The 17,436-nt window shown below is 34.3% G+C and overlaps 2 protein-coding genes across 2 annotated transcripts; one reads left to right on the top strand and one right to left on the bottom strand.

Moving 5' to 3' along the window:
* The first annotated feature begins 142 nt into the window (after positions 1-142).
* Positions 143-7,620, top strand: LOC110803265 (uncharacterized). Its single transcript, XM_022008763.2, has 5 exons — positions 143-998; positions 2,758-2,815; positions 2,929-3,012; positions 3,895-4,030; positions 7,034-7,620. The coding sequence occupies exons 1-5, from the start codon at positions 323-325 to the stop codon at positions 7,319-7,321; spliced, it is 1,242 nt and encodes a 413-aa protein (XP_021864455.2). The 5' UTR covers positions 143-322; the 3' UTR covers positions 7,322-7,620.
* A 7,397-nt stretch (positions 7,621-15,017) lies between these two features.
* On the bottom strand, positions 15,018-16,697 carry LOC130465567 (uncharacterized). The gene is made up of 2 exons (XM_056834377.1): positions 15,796-16,697; positions 15,018-15,735 (listed from the first exon to the last, which is right to left on the bottom strand). The coding sequence occupies exons 1-2, from the start codon at positions 16,695-16,697 to the stop codon at positions 15,018-15,020; spliced, it is 1,620 nt and encodes a 539-aa protein (XP_056690355.1).
* Between the last annotated feature and the right edge of the window lie 739 nt (positions 16,698-17,436).

A 17,436-nucleotide genomic window follows, 5' to 3' on the forward strand; every position in this document is an offset into this window, starting at 1 on the left:
GCTGCAATGGCACACAAATGTGCCCCAAACTTCCTGTAATCTGAAACCCATGGACCCACAACCCCACATTCCTCCATTAATATTTTAACTTCCCATATTATTGGTCCCTAATAAAGTCATCCATCCACCCATCCATTATTCCATCCCTTTCTATATAAACTCACCAATCTTGCCTTCCCATACTCTTCCCCTCTTATTACAAACAATTACATTACTTTCCCTTAACATCACCCTTTTTACTATTCTCAATCCTTTCAACATACACAATTAACTTCCCCTTCTCTTCTACTCTACCATTACAAACTCAAACAAGCAAACAATAATGTGTCCTCTTGGTACAAAGATGATCTCCTCCGCCTCTAACGAGCGAGCCGTTCTCCAGCCCACCTGTAACCGTGTACCAACAACAACAACCTTAGAACGTCGTAACTCCCTTAAAAAATTTGCCCCTAAAACACCCCCGCCACCACCACCACTCCCGCCATCACGGGCCGCCACTAAATCGAGGCCGTTATCCTCAGTCTCGCCGACCTCCCCTAAACTGAGGTCGCCGAGGCCTCCCGCGATAAAACGCGGGAACGAGAATAACGGCCTCAATTCTAGCTTGGACAAGATCATCCTCCCCAAACCTCCACTCATGCGTTCAGTTAGTAGTTTGGAGAGAAAGAAATCTAAAAAATGGGGTGTTATTAATAACAACAACAATGCCGCCGCCCATAACGGGTATGACCCGATGGGCGGCGGCATTGACCCGGCTATGTTGCTGGGTTATTCGTCATCTTTGATTACAGAGGCACCTGGTAGTATAGCTGCTGTGAGAAGAGAACAAATGGCTCTTCAACATGCTCAAAGAAAGATGAAAATTGCACATTATGGAAGGTCAAAATCTGCAAAGTTTGAATCTAGAGTTTCTCCATTAGTTGAATCTTTGGGTAATATCAAGACTTCTGAAACACCTGTTCATGAAAGAAGATGCACCTCTGTTACTCCAAATTCTGGTAATCATTATTACTTGTTTTCTTATTTTTGTTTTTGGAAAATTATTAAGATTTATGGGTTATTTTTTGTTGGTTTTCCCTTTGTTTTCTTTGTTTTGAAAATGACAATTCAAAATTGGAGACAATTAATTTTTGGCTTTTTGATCTTGTGAAATTAGATTTTAGTTACTAGAGGAAAAACATAGTGTACCTTTTAGTAACTCATGGTTACATCAAAAGAAGCAAACAAGCAAGGCTTAGTTAACATCATTCTTTCACCAACAACTCAACAAGTATTACTCATTTACTCCAATTCGGAAATTACAAACTTTTATATAAGACAATCTTATACAAAAGATCACCTTGGTGTCATATAAGTTAAAAAATGAAATCAATTAGTTAAGCACTGAAACTAATTAGTTAAGCACTGAAACCAATTAGTTAGACAATTAAACTAATAAGTTAAGAACTAAAACTAATTAGTTAAGAAATGGAACAAATTAGTTAAACAATCAAAGTGGTCTTTCCGGTAAGGCGGTGTTACACAAAAGTTACCGTTCGGAAATTGATACTCACTGTCCTAATCCTTCACATAAAATCTTTCTTTATTATTTTCATTTTTTATTTATTTTTTCAAAAACTGTAACATTTTTGTATGAAATACTCCGTATAAAAGTGAAAAATAATACTCTCTCTATCTCGAAATACTCGTAATAATTTGACTTTTTGCATTATTTACATAATTCACTCTGAAGTTTGAACCTAATTTTATTTATAGTATATCAAAATAAGTGTTGGCATATAATATATTGTTGGCTCCATCTTAATATATATTTTTAAAATATTAATATTTTATAAGTTTTTATAATATATAATTGAAAATATTGATGGTCAAAGTTATGCATTGACAAGCGTGTCCAATTAAACCGTTGCGAGTATCAAACTGAAACTCCATAGAGTATCACCATTAATAAGCTTTCACTTAGGTTTTATTTTATTTTTTTGAGGGAGAGCCTTCACGTACTTAAAGCTAGATTAGCGGTAGTCTGAGGAATAGTTTTATTGAGTATTAACTTAAGACCTCCCATTTAAGTAGAAGAGTATGACAAATGTTTGAGCAAGAGTCTTGGAATTCCGAGACTCTACTTAAGACGTTTAAACCGTACATTCAATCTTAATTATTATTATTTATTCTTTTTTATTTTATTATTTTCATAACTTTGAGGAGTCTTGAATGAGTACGAGGGTCTCAACAAGAATCTGATTAATTGAAAAAAAAATTAAAATTAAAAAAAAGATGACATGAAAGTCTTAGCTTATACTAGCATTAATCTTGCTCTTAGGCTAAAAAAACCTTTCATTATTGCTTTTATTTTTCAATGGGAGTCCTTATTTTTTTTAATTTTTTAATTTTCTTTATTTTTTTTTAGATTTTTTTACTTTTTCACAAAATTTTCTTGTAGAGGAAAAAAAATATTTTAAGAAGATTTATAAAAAATAAAAATGGTTGTCATTTTCTTTGACATGTATATGGGGCTCTCTTTAGCAACACTTTTTCTTCATTTTAATCCATTATTAGAGACGATCTTAATCTTATAAAGTACGTGTATTCTCTCTACCCGATGGTTAATTGCGATCGTGGGCCATGTCTAACCATTTCAATTACTACTTGATTAATGTTATTATGTAACTAAATATGAGCTAAAATAATAAATTAATTAATTTTTTTTGATAAAAAATAATAAATAAATTAATATGGTGTATCATTCTCCGAATCTAGATCCACTTTTTGTTGCTTATCATGACGAGGAATGGGGAGTACCAGTTCATGATGACAAGTAAGCTAAGCTATCATAATAAATTATATGGTTTCCTATAAATTTGTATATTAATTGATGATGATTGTAACACATAGTAATTGTGTAATATTGTTGGGTGTTTTTGCATTTAGGATGTTGTTTGAGTTGTTAGTACTAAGCGGTGCACAAGTTGGTTCTGATTGGACATCCATCTTAAGGAGACGTCAACATTATAGGTGACATTTTACATCCTATTTTCTATAATTTTATGCCTATATATTTTTGCTTCATTTTACTAATCATTTCTAGCTACCATTTTTTTGTTTACCATATTTATGTTATTTTGGTACCACTTTCATGTGATGTTTTTCTTAAAAAAGGTAAAGAATAATAGCTAAATTGAGTATATATATTCCATCAGTTCGATTTTAGTTGTAACTTTTACTGTTCGACTTAATTTTTGCAATGTAATGGGTCAATAGGTAGTAAATTACATCCATAATCCATTTTCATATATATTAAAGGAAAAATGCAGGTTACTGAATATAGATGAAAGTAGTTTAGTAAGGTCAAGTAGGTAAATTTGTCAAAAATAAAAAGGTTACAACTAAAAATAAACATACTAAAATAGAAACATTGCAACTAAAAAAGAACCGCAGAAGTATTCAATTCACATGCAGCAACTTTTGTGTAAGACCGTCTTACCGAAAAAACCACTTTGATTGCTTAACTAATTGGTTATATTGCTTAACTAATTTGTTTTATTGCTTAACTAATTGACTATAGTGTTTGACTAATTGATTTAAGCACTATAATTAATTGGTTTCATTACTTACCTTATATGACACCAATGTAATATATTGTGTAAAACTGTCTTATTATATAGTTATATAAAAGTTTGTAATTCACATAAACGCTTTTAAATTTTAACGGCTATGTTGACATGCTATAGAATAAAGTAGAGTAGCTAGTTATAGGTTGTTCCAAAAGAATAAAATAAAAGAAGCTAGTTCTAGTTCTAATTGTAGTAGGTAATAAACATGGGTTTACTTTTTTTCAAAGATGATAGGATACTTGAAATAGCAATGTTTAACTAACAGTAAAATTTCCTTTTTCAGGGATGCATTTTCAGGATTTGATGCAGAAATTGTGGCCAACTTGACAGAAAAACAGATTATTTCAATCACTACGCAATACGCTTTTGAGATTAGTAGAGTCCGAGCAGTTGTTGACAACGCCAAACGTATTTTGGAGGTAATTAATTAAACCAACAATCTGACAATCTCCATTTAATCTTCGGAATTAATAATCACGTTAATCTGAAAGAGTAATGAACCAAATTTACGATCTAGTATTAGGGAATATTTTTGAAGCGAAAATGATAAAGGTCGCAACATGCGACCTTTAAGCCTTGTCACAATGATACATGAAATATTTAACTTATATAATCTATTATACATGTTTCAAAAAAAGGTAGGAAAATCTTAATATTCTAATTTATTTCCTTTTATATATCGAATACCTTTTTACATATTTTCATAGTAAAAATATTACATTGATAGTAAAAAATATTTTGATGACGCATAGCTTACGTGACACCTATATATACCAATTAACTTGCGACCTTTATCATCACCTTTTTGAAGATATAATGATTGAATTTGTTGACATGAATCGTTAATGAATGAAATGGTATGAAAATCAATCATAAATTTTGGTAGACCAGACTCAAGGACTGCACCATGTGCTAGATAAATATCCTATAATGAAATATGATCACTTTTTTGCATTTTTTATCTAATTTTTTCATTTCGTCTTTAATTAATGTTTTGGATAACTCTTGAGTGTTGAGGGATTAATGGCGCATTTTGTACTTGATAGCTGACCGTTATGCCCCATGTGTTCGGATTCCATGTCGATGTATAATGGATTAATGGGTGTTCAGTTATGAGAGTTTGGAGGAAAAAAAATTGTGACGTAAATTAGAGGTTTGACTATTTTAAAAAATAGTTTGGAGATTTGGTTTGAAGTGTTTTGGGATGATAAAACTAATTTTGAAAATCTTTAATATAAAAACTTTCTCAATTAAAGGTTTGCCTATTTAGTGTTTGGTTTGGAGAGTTTTGGGATGATTAAAAATATATGAAAAACTTCAATATACAGCTTTCTCAATTGGAGGATTGATATTTCAAAAAGCGAAAAGGAGTGTTGGTTTGGAGAGTTTTGGGATGATCAAACTAATTTTGAAAAATCTCAATATAAAAGTTTTTCAAATTAGAGGTTTGAAGAAGTGGGTGTAAAGTGATAGTTTTTCAGCTAATAGCTAATTTACACAAGTAACTCATTCAACAAGCTAGTTAAACAAACTAATATTTAACAGTTAGTCAAAACAGCTAACCGCTAATTAATTTTCACACAAGGTCACAACTTGTATTTATCATTATTATAATGACAAAGAATATGATTAGATTAATAAATTATTATATGGAGCTTTTAATTATTATATGGAGCTTTTTCATGTGATTTAAATTAATTAGGGGGGCAATATAACTACTATTCATCATAGAGGGGGTATAAAATAAAAGGTTGGACAATGAACATGGTGCAAATGTGCAATTGTATTTTGATACTTTGTTTTTTTTGTGCGAATGAGCCACAAGGGCGGGGATGAGAATCGATCCCAGGATCACTAGGAACCGGGATGAAAACTCTAACCAACTGAGCTATCCATCACTCTCGTATTTTAATACTTTGTGCATGAACAAGATATTTATGGAAATCTGTTTGTTATCATTGAAGTTATGATGCATGTGCAACCATAACCCACACAAACTAACATTCCATGCAGAATAATACTTCGTTTATTTTAAGAGGGATAGTATAATATAATGCAAAAATAAATAATTACGGAGTAGTTTGCACACAGAAATGATGTGAAGTTTAGATTTTTCTACTCAAAAAGTGCTAAACTTATTAACATCAAAATGTACTAAACTTTCTTTTCAATATATTCACAAATTATCTAAATTATAGATATAAGGGAACCTACGAAGTATTTAACTTTTTTGAAGGATATAGTATTTAACCTTTTAATGTTCCCTTGTAAAATATCGATTAAACCCATATCAATGAGCTAAATTTATTTAAATGGAAAAAAAAAAAATTCATTTATTTCTAGAAAAAAGTACGGAGTAACTCCTTTTATTTAGAATTTTATTTATCTAAGTAACATATTTCATATATCATTTATTTTTATAAAATTGAAATATTCATATAAAATGTCACGTGTATATAAACACTAGCTAGTATTTATATATAGACGGATAAACTAAAAGATCCTCAGTTCAGCTAATAAAAAAAGTTATTCTTATTGGATATTTATCCGAGTTCTGAAAAAACACCCTATTTAAACAAGTTAAAATCTACCACGTAGTAGGGTATGAATTAGCACCCCATAGCAATTTGTTAAGGTGTCAGCATCCTATATTGTATTTCATCTCTTTTCTTAGCAAAGAATTATACATAATCCTATATTTTTAAGAAACTGATTTTAACACAACACGTAGTATACATAGAGCACAAAAAACTGTTCCTTCCACGGCCGTGCCAAATTAATATTGTAGGGTGCAAAAAATCGTTGGTTTGTTTATTATTCACAAAATGTAAAGGAATGACGAGACTAGAATCTATTGGGCCACAACTTTAGGATAAGAAACTGATAAAGCGTATTAGGAAAGAAAATGCCATTATACTATAGTATAGGTCCCCTGTCTACATTACAACGGTACAGCAGTTAGAATCACCAATTTAATTATTTATTTCCTTTATATCTTACTCCCTCCGTATTTATTTAAGAGATACAATTGGACGGGCACGGGTATTAAAAAAAATAATTAAATGAAATAAAGTAATAAAACAAGTGGGGTTGAGTAGATATTTTAATAAGAAAAATATGTGGGGACCATGTCATTTTAGGGAGTAAGGGGTGGGGGTGGGGTGTAGATATATTATTTAATTAGATGTTGGGGTTGATAAGTTACTAAAAATGAAAAGTGTATCTCTTAAATAAATACGGCCGAAAAAGGCAAGTGTATCTCTTAAATAAATACAGAGGGAGTATTCATTATACTACGGTTTTGTTCTCTTCTACCGAGTCTGATATGATTTTATTAATTTTTATCTGGTATGGTCTGATTTTTTCTAACAGGTCTGATACGAATATTTTGTGAACTTATAATAGTATGTAATTTTTTGCAGATCAAAAGGGAATTTGGTTCTTTCGACAAGTACATTTGGGGATTCATAAACAACAACAAACCTATTTCTCCTCAATACAAGTTTTCGTACAAAATCCCAGTCAAGACATCCAAGTCCGAGAGCATTAGTAAAAACATGGTGAGACGAGGGTTCCGAACCGTCGGTCCGTCTGCGGTCCAGTCCTTCATGCAAGCCGCCGGGCTTACCAACGACCACTTGATTACTTGCTACAGGCACCTCCAATGCACTGCATTGGCTGCCGTTATTCATCGTCCTCACCAATTATAATCGGATAATATTTTATGCAGAGTATCTAAGTTGTACTTACATACATAACAGACTTATAACTCGTGTGATATACATGTATCAACTAAGCCTAAAGAAAAAAAAGCATACTTAATTATTTAGTTAGTGCATGTTAGTTGTAACTTGTAAGAAACCGATCGAGATGCTTGGAATTTTTTTTAATATTTTGTGTGGGTTGGATGATTTAAAGGTCTTAGTTTGATATAGTGGTTAAGTGTCTAGTTGCTATGTGTTAGGTTACGAGATGAACTTTTTAATGAAAATAAGCTTAAGATTGTGTATATTTGAACAATTTCCAGATTATGCATTATACATCGAGAATCTGGTTAGGTGTCTAGTTACTACTTGTTATGTTACGATGAGATCAATTTCAAAAAATAACTTTTTTAATGAAAATACGCGTAAGATTGTGTATATTTGAATATTTTCAGATTCTGTATTATACAGCGAGAGCCTTGTACACGAGATACGACCTATTTGACGGACAATATATGTATTGAGTGTGATTAGGTAAAGAGGGAACAGAAAGGGAATATAGGAAAGAAGCAGGCCATGTGAGGGGAAGGAGGCAAAGCATGTGAGAAGATGTCAGATAGCTTTTGAGTTTTGAGTTTTGAGTTTTGAGAATACAAGAAGGCCGGCCATGTGATTTGAGGAATCAACAAACACTTTGCATTATTTTTGTGACCAAAACACTTTTTAAACAGCCTGTGTTTGTGATCAATACTCATCTTCTTTGAAATCGAAGGCTAGTCAGTAAGTGGAGAGGAGCGTTTTCTATTTTATATATGGGACCATCTTGTTTTTATCATCTTAATTAATTCCCTCTTCTTATTACTATTAATCTCATTTATTTCATTTTCCTTGCCTTTCAATTTGTTGATAGGACAGTCTAACAATGGCATAGCATTAGTTTTGATGAAAGGAAAAGTTTATACTTCATCCGTTTCGGAAATATCGCACCTTAGTTGACTTTTAGTTCTTTAACACATATCTCACGTGAAAGTAAATATTATAAAAGATTAATAATCAGAAATATATATCGATACAAATCTAAAATGACCCCACTACAATTTTCTTACGTACGAATCACAAAAAATGGTCAAAGTCGTAGTGTGAATAGTGTACGAAGTATATATATAATGGTGCGATATTTCCGAAAAAAGAGAAAATATTTAATTTAATTGTCGTGTATTTGTTAGATTTAATTATTATTTTTACATAATATCCGTATGACTTTTATGAATGAAATAATTTGTTGTGAAAAATAAAATTCTTCCTTTGCACATTTAACTTGATAGAATTCAAGTACTCCGTACAGTTTATTTGATGTCATATTGTACTTATGTGTTCTCCTAAAGAATTTCGTGTGTATGTTCTTTTGAGGGCGTCAAAATTGCAGCCAGGCATGTATTATGAAATACATGTCATGGGCTTGTTTGTAATTTCTCAGCCATTTTGAAATTGTTGAATAGTCAACCCCGTTTGCCAACTTGGATCCCGTTACTGAGGTGTGTTTGCCAACGTGCCATCAATGAATACCATTTTAAAATATTTAGCACCATTTTTGTGATATTAATACCACTTTATAAAATTTAGTACAAAACGAGTACCATTTAAGGAAAATGAATTTCATTTAAAAATAGTTTAGTACCATTTTTGTAATACCAATACCATTTTTGTAATACCAATACCAACTCAGCAATGCCAAATCACCACCCCGTTTTACAAATTTACAATTCCGTTATACATTTCCCCCAAAAAATATTTAACATTTATATTTACCTTTTTATTTGGGGTTGGCATGTTTTTGCAAATACATGCCAGACATGTATTTGGACTTCCTCTGTTCTTTTCATCTTAAAAATAAGTTTGGGGTTAATAAGTGTGTCTTTTTTCCAACTTATTTCAATAAAAATAAGTTTAGATATTATCAGCAAAAATAAGTTCATTTCCATACAATTTAACATATAAATAAGGTTCTTTTCTGCAAAAATAATCTAGATAAGTTAATTTCATTCAAATTCAGTTGAATCAAACAAATCTTAAATTTAGGTAATTTTCAATTAATAGGTCCAAATCAGGTCTAATATTCTTCAGTTTTCTCTCTTGCAATCATATCTAATTAGGTTGAATAAGTTTCAATTGCATCTAACCATCTCCAATAAGTTCATATTTTTCCTATCATATAAGTTTATTGTATGCACCTGGTTTACAATAAATTTATTTTACATTGGTGTACTTTTATCCAATTATTTTGTAACCTTTAAAATATTTTGATTAACTTTTTAAATTATGAAATTATTTTTTGTGAATTAAATCCTCTAATTCTGGATTGATGATTTGGGTTATTTATCGAATATCAATTGTGCAAAGGAATTAAAATGGGGTTTTTAAGCTCAAGAAAAATAGACCTTGGGTTATTTGGATTTGGGCCTTATAAGGCTAAGGCCTCTAAGCAAGGAAGCCCACAAGGTTAGAAAGGAGTGGTCAGCTTCTTTTTTATTCTGTGCGCCCACTTGGTCTTGGGCTGCGACCGTACACTCGGCTTGTTTCCAACCAAATTCCCGAGACTTGGGTGTGCCGCATAACCTTGCCGTTAGTGCGAGGAAGAGGGGATAACAACATTTTTTTTAACGCAAACCGACGAAAATATATTAATTAGAAATTAGGAATATTCGGATAAAATCCTCAACTTTTGAGGCCAAAGACAACACAATCCTACCCGAACTGATTCCTAAGCAACCTAAATCCCCCTCGTACGCAAAAACTTGTCAAAAAGGGATACTTCACTCCTAAATATCCATATTTATACTTACCAATCCGATAATTAAGAAATCTATATATAAACATACTACCCAAAAGATACGAACGCCAAAGCACTAGCTTGAAGATCATGCGTTGTTCCAAAATATGCACTGCTACGAAAGATACTAGTTGTTGGAAACTTCACCATCCTCCAGTTCAACAATCTCAATTGGGTTAGAGACTGTTGAACCACCAACAACGAAAGACTCAAAAACTTTACCCTTTCCTTTCCCCTGAACCTCAGCACCCTTGCTTCTCGTCCCTTCCAAAGCCTGTTTGATGTTTGACACAATTGATCCAAAAACGATTTCAGATGCTGAAGAAGATGCAGCAAAAGTACTCAAAGACTGTGTTGTAGTGCTTGCTGATTGAACCAAGTTCCTCTCCATGGCAGCTTGCCTTCGGACACAAGAATCAAATTCTTTGAAGTAATGCTCCTTGGCACAAGCTGGAATAATGAAATGAAGTTTGTGGCCCACTGCCATAACCATGGAGTGAGAAGCTAAGTCATGAGCAACCTTGTTGCAGAAACGAGGAATATGAGAAAAGGAAACAATCCAGTTCTGGCCCAACAACTGAGCCACTTCTCTAAGCACAGGACCTAACTCATGATGTGCCTGTTCTGGAATATCATTGAGCATTAACTTCAACTGAATGGCATCTGTTTCCACTTCTAATTTGTCAAATTTTAGGTCCTTAGCAATCATCAAGCCTTCACGCAAAGCATAGAGTTCTGCAGCCAGTGGAGAGTTAACATTGAATTTGCTGGAAAATCCAACAAACCATGATCCATTAGGTCTTCTGAAAACACCTCCTCCCCCAGCTTCAGTTGCAGACTTCCAGGCACCATCTACATTAAGCTTCATAAAATCTTGCTTTGGTGGAATCCAATCAATCTTGAAAACTCCAGCTTCCTGTACCTGAGACATTTCCTTTCCCTGCAGAATAAAGTTAGTGCTTTTCCAATCCACAAAGAAATGGTTATAAAGAGAAAAACAATTCCTCATTTTATATTCGAAAACTGTGATGTTTCTTGACTTCCATATGTGCCAGATGCCAACAGCAAAATAACCCTCCAATTCATGGAACAAGATAAATTAAAATCAATCCATGTTTTCCAATTAGTATTATAAAACCTTGTAAAATCGAACTTGTCATTCCTCCATATCCTTTGAAAGATAAAGGACCATAAGATACTGGATTGAGCACAATCTCTGAAAAGATGGAGATGGGATTCATTTTCTGAAAGACATCTAGAACAAACTGGATTTATAGCTGGTATTAATGTATTCAAATTTTGTGCTACAGGTAGAATTTCATGCCTGCAATTCCATAACAACATTCTATATTTGTAAGGCACTTTGATTTTTCAAATAGAGTTCCAAAAGTTTTTAATCTTAATATTATGAGCAAAGGGATCATGTATTTGACAGAAATAAGCTGATTTGATGTTAAAGGTTCCGTTTTTAGAGTAATTCCATCTAATGAAGTCTTCTTCCTTATCTGTAGTAGAAAGAGGATAAGCTAGGATTTGATGTTGAATATGAGTGGGAAGAAGATGTTCTATATCCTTTAAATACCATTTCCCATTTCGAATAATTTTGCTTACAAACCAATGAGCTTTTGAATTTGGAATATAATCTCTTTAAGAGTGTATAAAGGAGCGTCCCCAACCCATTGATGATACCATAATGAAGTATTCTAACCATTCCCGATGTTAATGATTAGACCTTTTTGAAGTACACTACGGCCCTTGAGAATGTCCCTCCAAAGAGGAGACTGATTTCCGTTACTAATGCAATCCATAAAATTTGATCTTTTAATATACTTTTCTTTAAACAATTTAACCCATAGCTTATCCGGCTTAGTGAGGATGGCCCACCCTAATTTAGCCATAAAAGCTAAATTCCATTCTTTTAGACGTCTAATCCCAAGACCCCCATAAGCAACAGAAGAAGTGATCTTTTCCCAAGAAAGACGGGACATGTATCTATTTTGGCCTGGTTTATTCCACAAAAATTTCCTAGTACATTTTTCCAATTCATAAATAGTAGAAGCCGGAAGCAGATTGGTTTGCATGACATAAAGGGGTTGAGAATTAAGGACAGATTTGATTAAAGTACTTCGTCCTGCCATGTTTAGAAGCTTGGCTTGCCAACCTCTTACTTTAGTGGTGGATTTATCAAGAAGGGACAGGTAGTTACTAAGTTTTAGCTTACTGGGGCGAATGTCCACTCCTAAGTACTTTCCAAAACATGAAGAAATCTTAAATCCATAGGTGGAAGCAATATCCTGTCTAATGGAATCATGAAGGGTGCGAGGGAAAATCAAGGTGGATTTGGTCATACTGATTTTAAGGCCAGAAATATCTCCAAACGAATCTAAAGTATCCATGATACTATGCATATTGTCAATGGATGCTATACTAAATAGAAACACATCATCAGCATAAAAAACATGAGACATTTTGATAGTCTTAGTAAGAGCTATTGGTTTCCAAGAACCAGATTGCACTTTTTCTTCAATCATGGAAGATAACCTATCAAGACATAAAACAAAAATATAGGACGAAAGAGGGTCACCCTGACGAATACCTCTTGACGGGGTAAACTTATCACAAATTTCACCATTCCAAAGTATTGAAATTACAGGAGAAGTAATGCAAGACATTATTAAATTAATAATCTTATTGGGAAAGTCAAAATAAACCAAAGTGTCCCGAATAAAATCCCATTCCAAACTATCATAAGCCTTTGAAATGTCCAATTTTAACGCCATAATTTTATTTCTTTTTTTGGCTTTGTGGAAATGATGAGCCATTTCTTTTACCAAAATCACATTATCCTCTATCCCCCTACCTTTGATAAAACTTGATTGTAAAGGGCTTACAATTCGACCTAAGACTAGCTTCAACCTAGAAGAAATGATCTTCGTAATAATCTTATAAATAGTACTCCCTCCGTCCCGGAATACTTGACCTGTTTTCCTTATCGGACCGTCCCTTAATACTTGACCTGTTTCTAAAAATGGAAATATTCTAACAATATTATATTATTTCTCACTCCACCCCTATTAACCCACCTACCCCCTACTCCATACAAAAAATAATTAAAAATTCAACTCATACTCTCCCCCAACCCCACCTCTTAACCCACCTCCCACTAACTACATTAAAATAATACTCCACTATCAACTACTACCTATTAAATTAAATAAGTCAATTTAAGTCCCTTAAACTCTGTGTCGGTCAAACCGGGTCGAGTATTCCGGGACGGAGGGAGTATTGCATAGTCCTATTGGTCGAAACTCAGTAATAAAAGAGGGGGCAGAAATCTTTGGAATTAGAGCGATGTAAGAGTAATTAATCTCCTTAGGAATACAACCGTTGGTAAAACAATCCTTACAAAACTTAAAAATAGTGGGGCCTAAATCATTCCAATGTTTTTGGAAAAAAATCGGTTGAATACCGTCCGGCCCCGGAGCCTTGATTGGTGCCATATTAAAAAGATTATTCCGTACTTCATCCAAAGAAACACACGATTCCAAAGCTACTTTTTCTTTCTCAAGTAATTTCAAGACATTTTTATTTCTGTTATTGAGGATACCATAAGTATGAGTAGTGGTGAATAATTTAGCAAAATAATTAGTAGCTAAGGCTTTTAATTCATCATTATCAGTAATCCATAGTCCTAATTCATTTTTTAAAGTTAATATTTTTCCAGAAGATTTTTTTATTTTTGCTATGGTATGGAAATATTTGGTGTTAAAATCTCCAAATTTTCTCCAATTAATAACTGATTTCTGAGCCCAAATAATTCTTTCCTTTTTGTAAATATCATTAAGCTCATTGATGAGATCAGCTTCTAAGTGAAACAGAAAATTTGAATAATGATTACTCAAAGCTTTTTGAATTCCATTAATTCGCGCCAAAAGATTATTTTTCTTTTTCCTCAGGTTTCCAAAAATATTGTAGTTCCAATTTCCTATGGTCTTGTTGAAATTGTCTCTCCCTTTTAGGAAATCTTCGTTAGGGGGCATCCAATTATTTACAAAATATGTAGAAAATTCTGGGTGAGTTAACCAAACCTCCTTACATCTAAAAGGGTAATTACTTGTTCTAAAAGAGTGCGTAAGCGAAATTAAAATAGGGGAATGATCAGAATATGTACGAGGTAGATGATGAACTTTAGTGAAAGGGAAAGTGTTAAGCCATTCCGAATTAACTAAAGCACGATCAAGCCGTTCCTGAATCAACTCCATACCTTGACGGGCATTAGTCCAAGTGTAAGGACACCCATTATAGCCGATGTCTACCAACCCTCCTGCATCCATGAAATTGACCAGGTCCGAGCACTGAGACGGTCTGAATTGACGCCCTCCCTTCTTCTCTGATTGATTAGTAACCTCATTTAAATCACCTAGCACCAACCACGAAGTGTTTGGGGGAGGAAGATCAGCTTGCATGTTCCTCCAATATTTGTGTCTAGCTGCTGAAGTAGACGGAGCATGCATCCCCGTGACCAAGGCCTCTTTCCCCAAATTTTTGAAACGAAAAAGGGAATGAAAGTGGTTGTTCTCCGCATCAAACTCAATCAGATCAACTGTCTTCTTCCAAAATACCCAAATACCACCTCTTTTTTCTACTGGGCGAATAGTCCTGCATGCATCATAATTGAGGTAGTTCATCACATCCCTTCCCCGTGAAGCATCAGATTTCGTCTCCAAAAAGATAAAAATGTCTGGATGCTGAGAATTAACAATTTTCTTTGCATGTGCCTTAAAAAGATCGCGACAAGCTCCCCTAACATTCCACATACATATTTTCATTTTTAAATCAGGACGCTGAAGAGATAGATTCTTGCGATAAGGATTAATTGGGTCTAGAGGGTAATGGACCCAATAATTCTCCCAATCCTTCCAAAATTGGGGTTTGCATGTCAATGGAATGTCCTCCACTTTGATCGGCGTGAGATAAGTGAAGATCTGTCTCTGACTTAGCACAGGATTCCAAAATTTCGCCTGAATTTGGACCCCCACCACTTCCTCCCTGGTGATGTACATGGCTGTAAGGCGTTCTGTGTGACCCATATCTTGTCCTTGAGTTTCGAACCGCAAAGGAACGATTGGGACTCCTCTTGGAACTGGAGATAGGAGTTGTCGACTTGTCACCGGTGCTCGAGTTGGTGGTCCAAATACCCAATTCTTGCTGCCCGAGCTCTGCCTTGGCCCCACCGCAATCGGCGAGTTTGGGCCCTTCTCCCAATTCCGATTCCTGGTCGCATTTGGATCTGTGTAGGGTAGGCCTTTGTAATTGAGAGAGTTGAGAGTTCTTAGGCCGCTTCAAAGTTCCCCCAGCGTTGCCGGTGGAATCCTCTTTGTCATGCATGTCAATGTCGGAGAAGTTGGGAACAGATTCAGAGTTTTGGATGAGTTCAATTCCCACGGATCCTCCGGTAATGTCGCCTGAATGTTCACTGGAATCCTGCAATAGTCTTTCCGTTTCCTGATTTCTTGAGGTCTCCTTTGATAAGTAGTTATCACTGGTATTTTGTTTCCCTTGGTCGGTGATTTCTGTGATTGATCCGACTCTATTGGAAGAAAGAAGAAGAGAAGATGAAGAAAGTTGTTTGAAGGAGGAGAGAGAAAACACTGGAGAAGAAGAGGAGTGAGGGTGTTTTTCTGAAGCCTTTTGGATACTTAAAGATTTTTTAGAAAAGGAAGGTGAAAGGTCTAAAGTTGGGCTGACCAATGTTGGAGCATCCAACTGTTTCGAGCCGCGAACCACGTGTTGGGAACTACTGTTCTCTTCATTTTCATTTCTTGTTAATGTAGACAATAAATTTGCTTCAGTATTCAAAGCAGCAAAGTTATTATTGGTCGAAAGCAGGGGGAATTTGGATTGGGCAATTGGGGAAGAAGAAAGGTTTTTATCTGTTTTGTGTGTTAGAATAGTATTTGGTTTAGATTTATTTGCCGTAGAATTGGTTTTCTTCCCATAATCATTTATTCTTGAATTGTTCGAGGCAACTCCCATTAATTTTCCATTATAATTATCCGACCTTTGTTTTGTGGTTCTTCTATTGGTTACCAAGGTCCACGGACCATAACTATGCTCCTCCGTGTGTTCTAAAGTTCTCTCGTTATTTATGCGATAAGATGGGGTCGTTTCCATGTTAGGAGACTGTTGGGTAGGAGTGATGTTTTCCGAATTGTTATTGTTGGTATCGTGATTATGTTGAACACCATGCAAATGTTTATTGTTTAAACAATTTTGCTTAATATGACCTATTATGCCACATTCAAAACACAAAGTGTCTATATTCTTGTAAACTATCATTTGCCAGTTTCCTCCCACCCAAACCTTAGTAATCAAAGGCTTGTCCAGATGAACCTCAATGCAAACTCTAGCGTATCTAGCTCGGGTTAATTTATCCGTTGCATAATCTACCCGGATAGGGTTTCCTACTAACTTGGCAATGCAAGATAGCACTTCCTTATCCGTTGCATAATCTACCCGGATAGGGTTTCCCACCAAATAAAGCTTTTTCATAATCCTCCTCGGTCGAAAATCTGTAAAAATAGACTCCTTTCCCTACATCAATTACTTCCAATGATCCTTTAATTCTCCACATAGCTCTAACCCTAGTTCCCATAAAGGATAATCTAACATTTAAACCCAAACACTTACCCATTAAAGTATATTTCCATGGATGCCTTAACCTAGATAGCGTTTCTTTATCAAATTGGACTACCAACTTAATTACTTTCTGGGGCGATATCTTCATTCTCCTCATTCCATTCCTTTGAGTGCATCACTATGTTTTTTGCTTCATCAAACCATTGGGTTGATTGTTGAACAGCTTCTCTAAAAGAAACTACGGGTTTTATGAGTTGTGTGGACTTACCTTTGTTGAGTAAGTGGTTCTTGAATTGATGGTCGCTACTTCGTGCTTCTCCTTCGATCTTTTCATCCTCCATGATATCATCTACTAACAAATGCAATTGTGTACTTTGATTTGGTATTTGATCATTAGGAGTAGGAGACGGCGTCTCCTCCTCCATGTGATCTAGGGTTTTGAGAAGGTTGTCAAGTTAGTTTTTGCTTCTTTTCTCTCAAGCTCTTTCTCTCACTAGAAAAATATCTAGTTAAAGTTGAGGGGATAACAACATAACGTGCCTCTTATTGAGTTATTTCTGGATTATCTCTATCATATAAGTCAAGAGGAGAGGGTTATTTTCGTAATACCACTTTTGGTGTCCACCAAGTAAAAGACAAAAATAACCTTCAC

Source organism: Spinacia oleracea, chromosome 1, assembly GCF_020520425.1.
Source record: "Spinacia oleracea cultivar Varoflay chromosome 1, BTI_SOV_V1, whole genome shotgun sequence".
In the NCBI taxonomy this organism is placed as follows: Eukaryota; Viridiplantae; Streptophyta; class Magnoliopsida; order Caryophyllales; family Amaranthaceae; genus Spinacia; species Spinacia oleracea.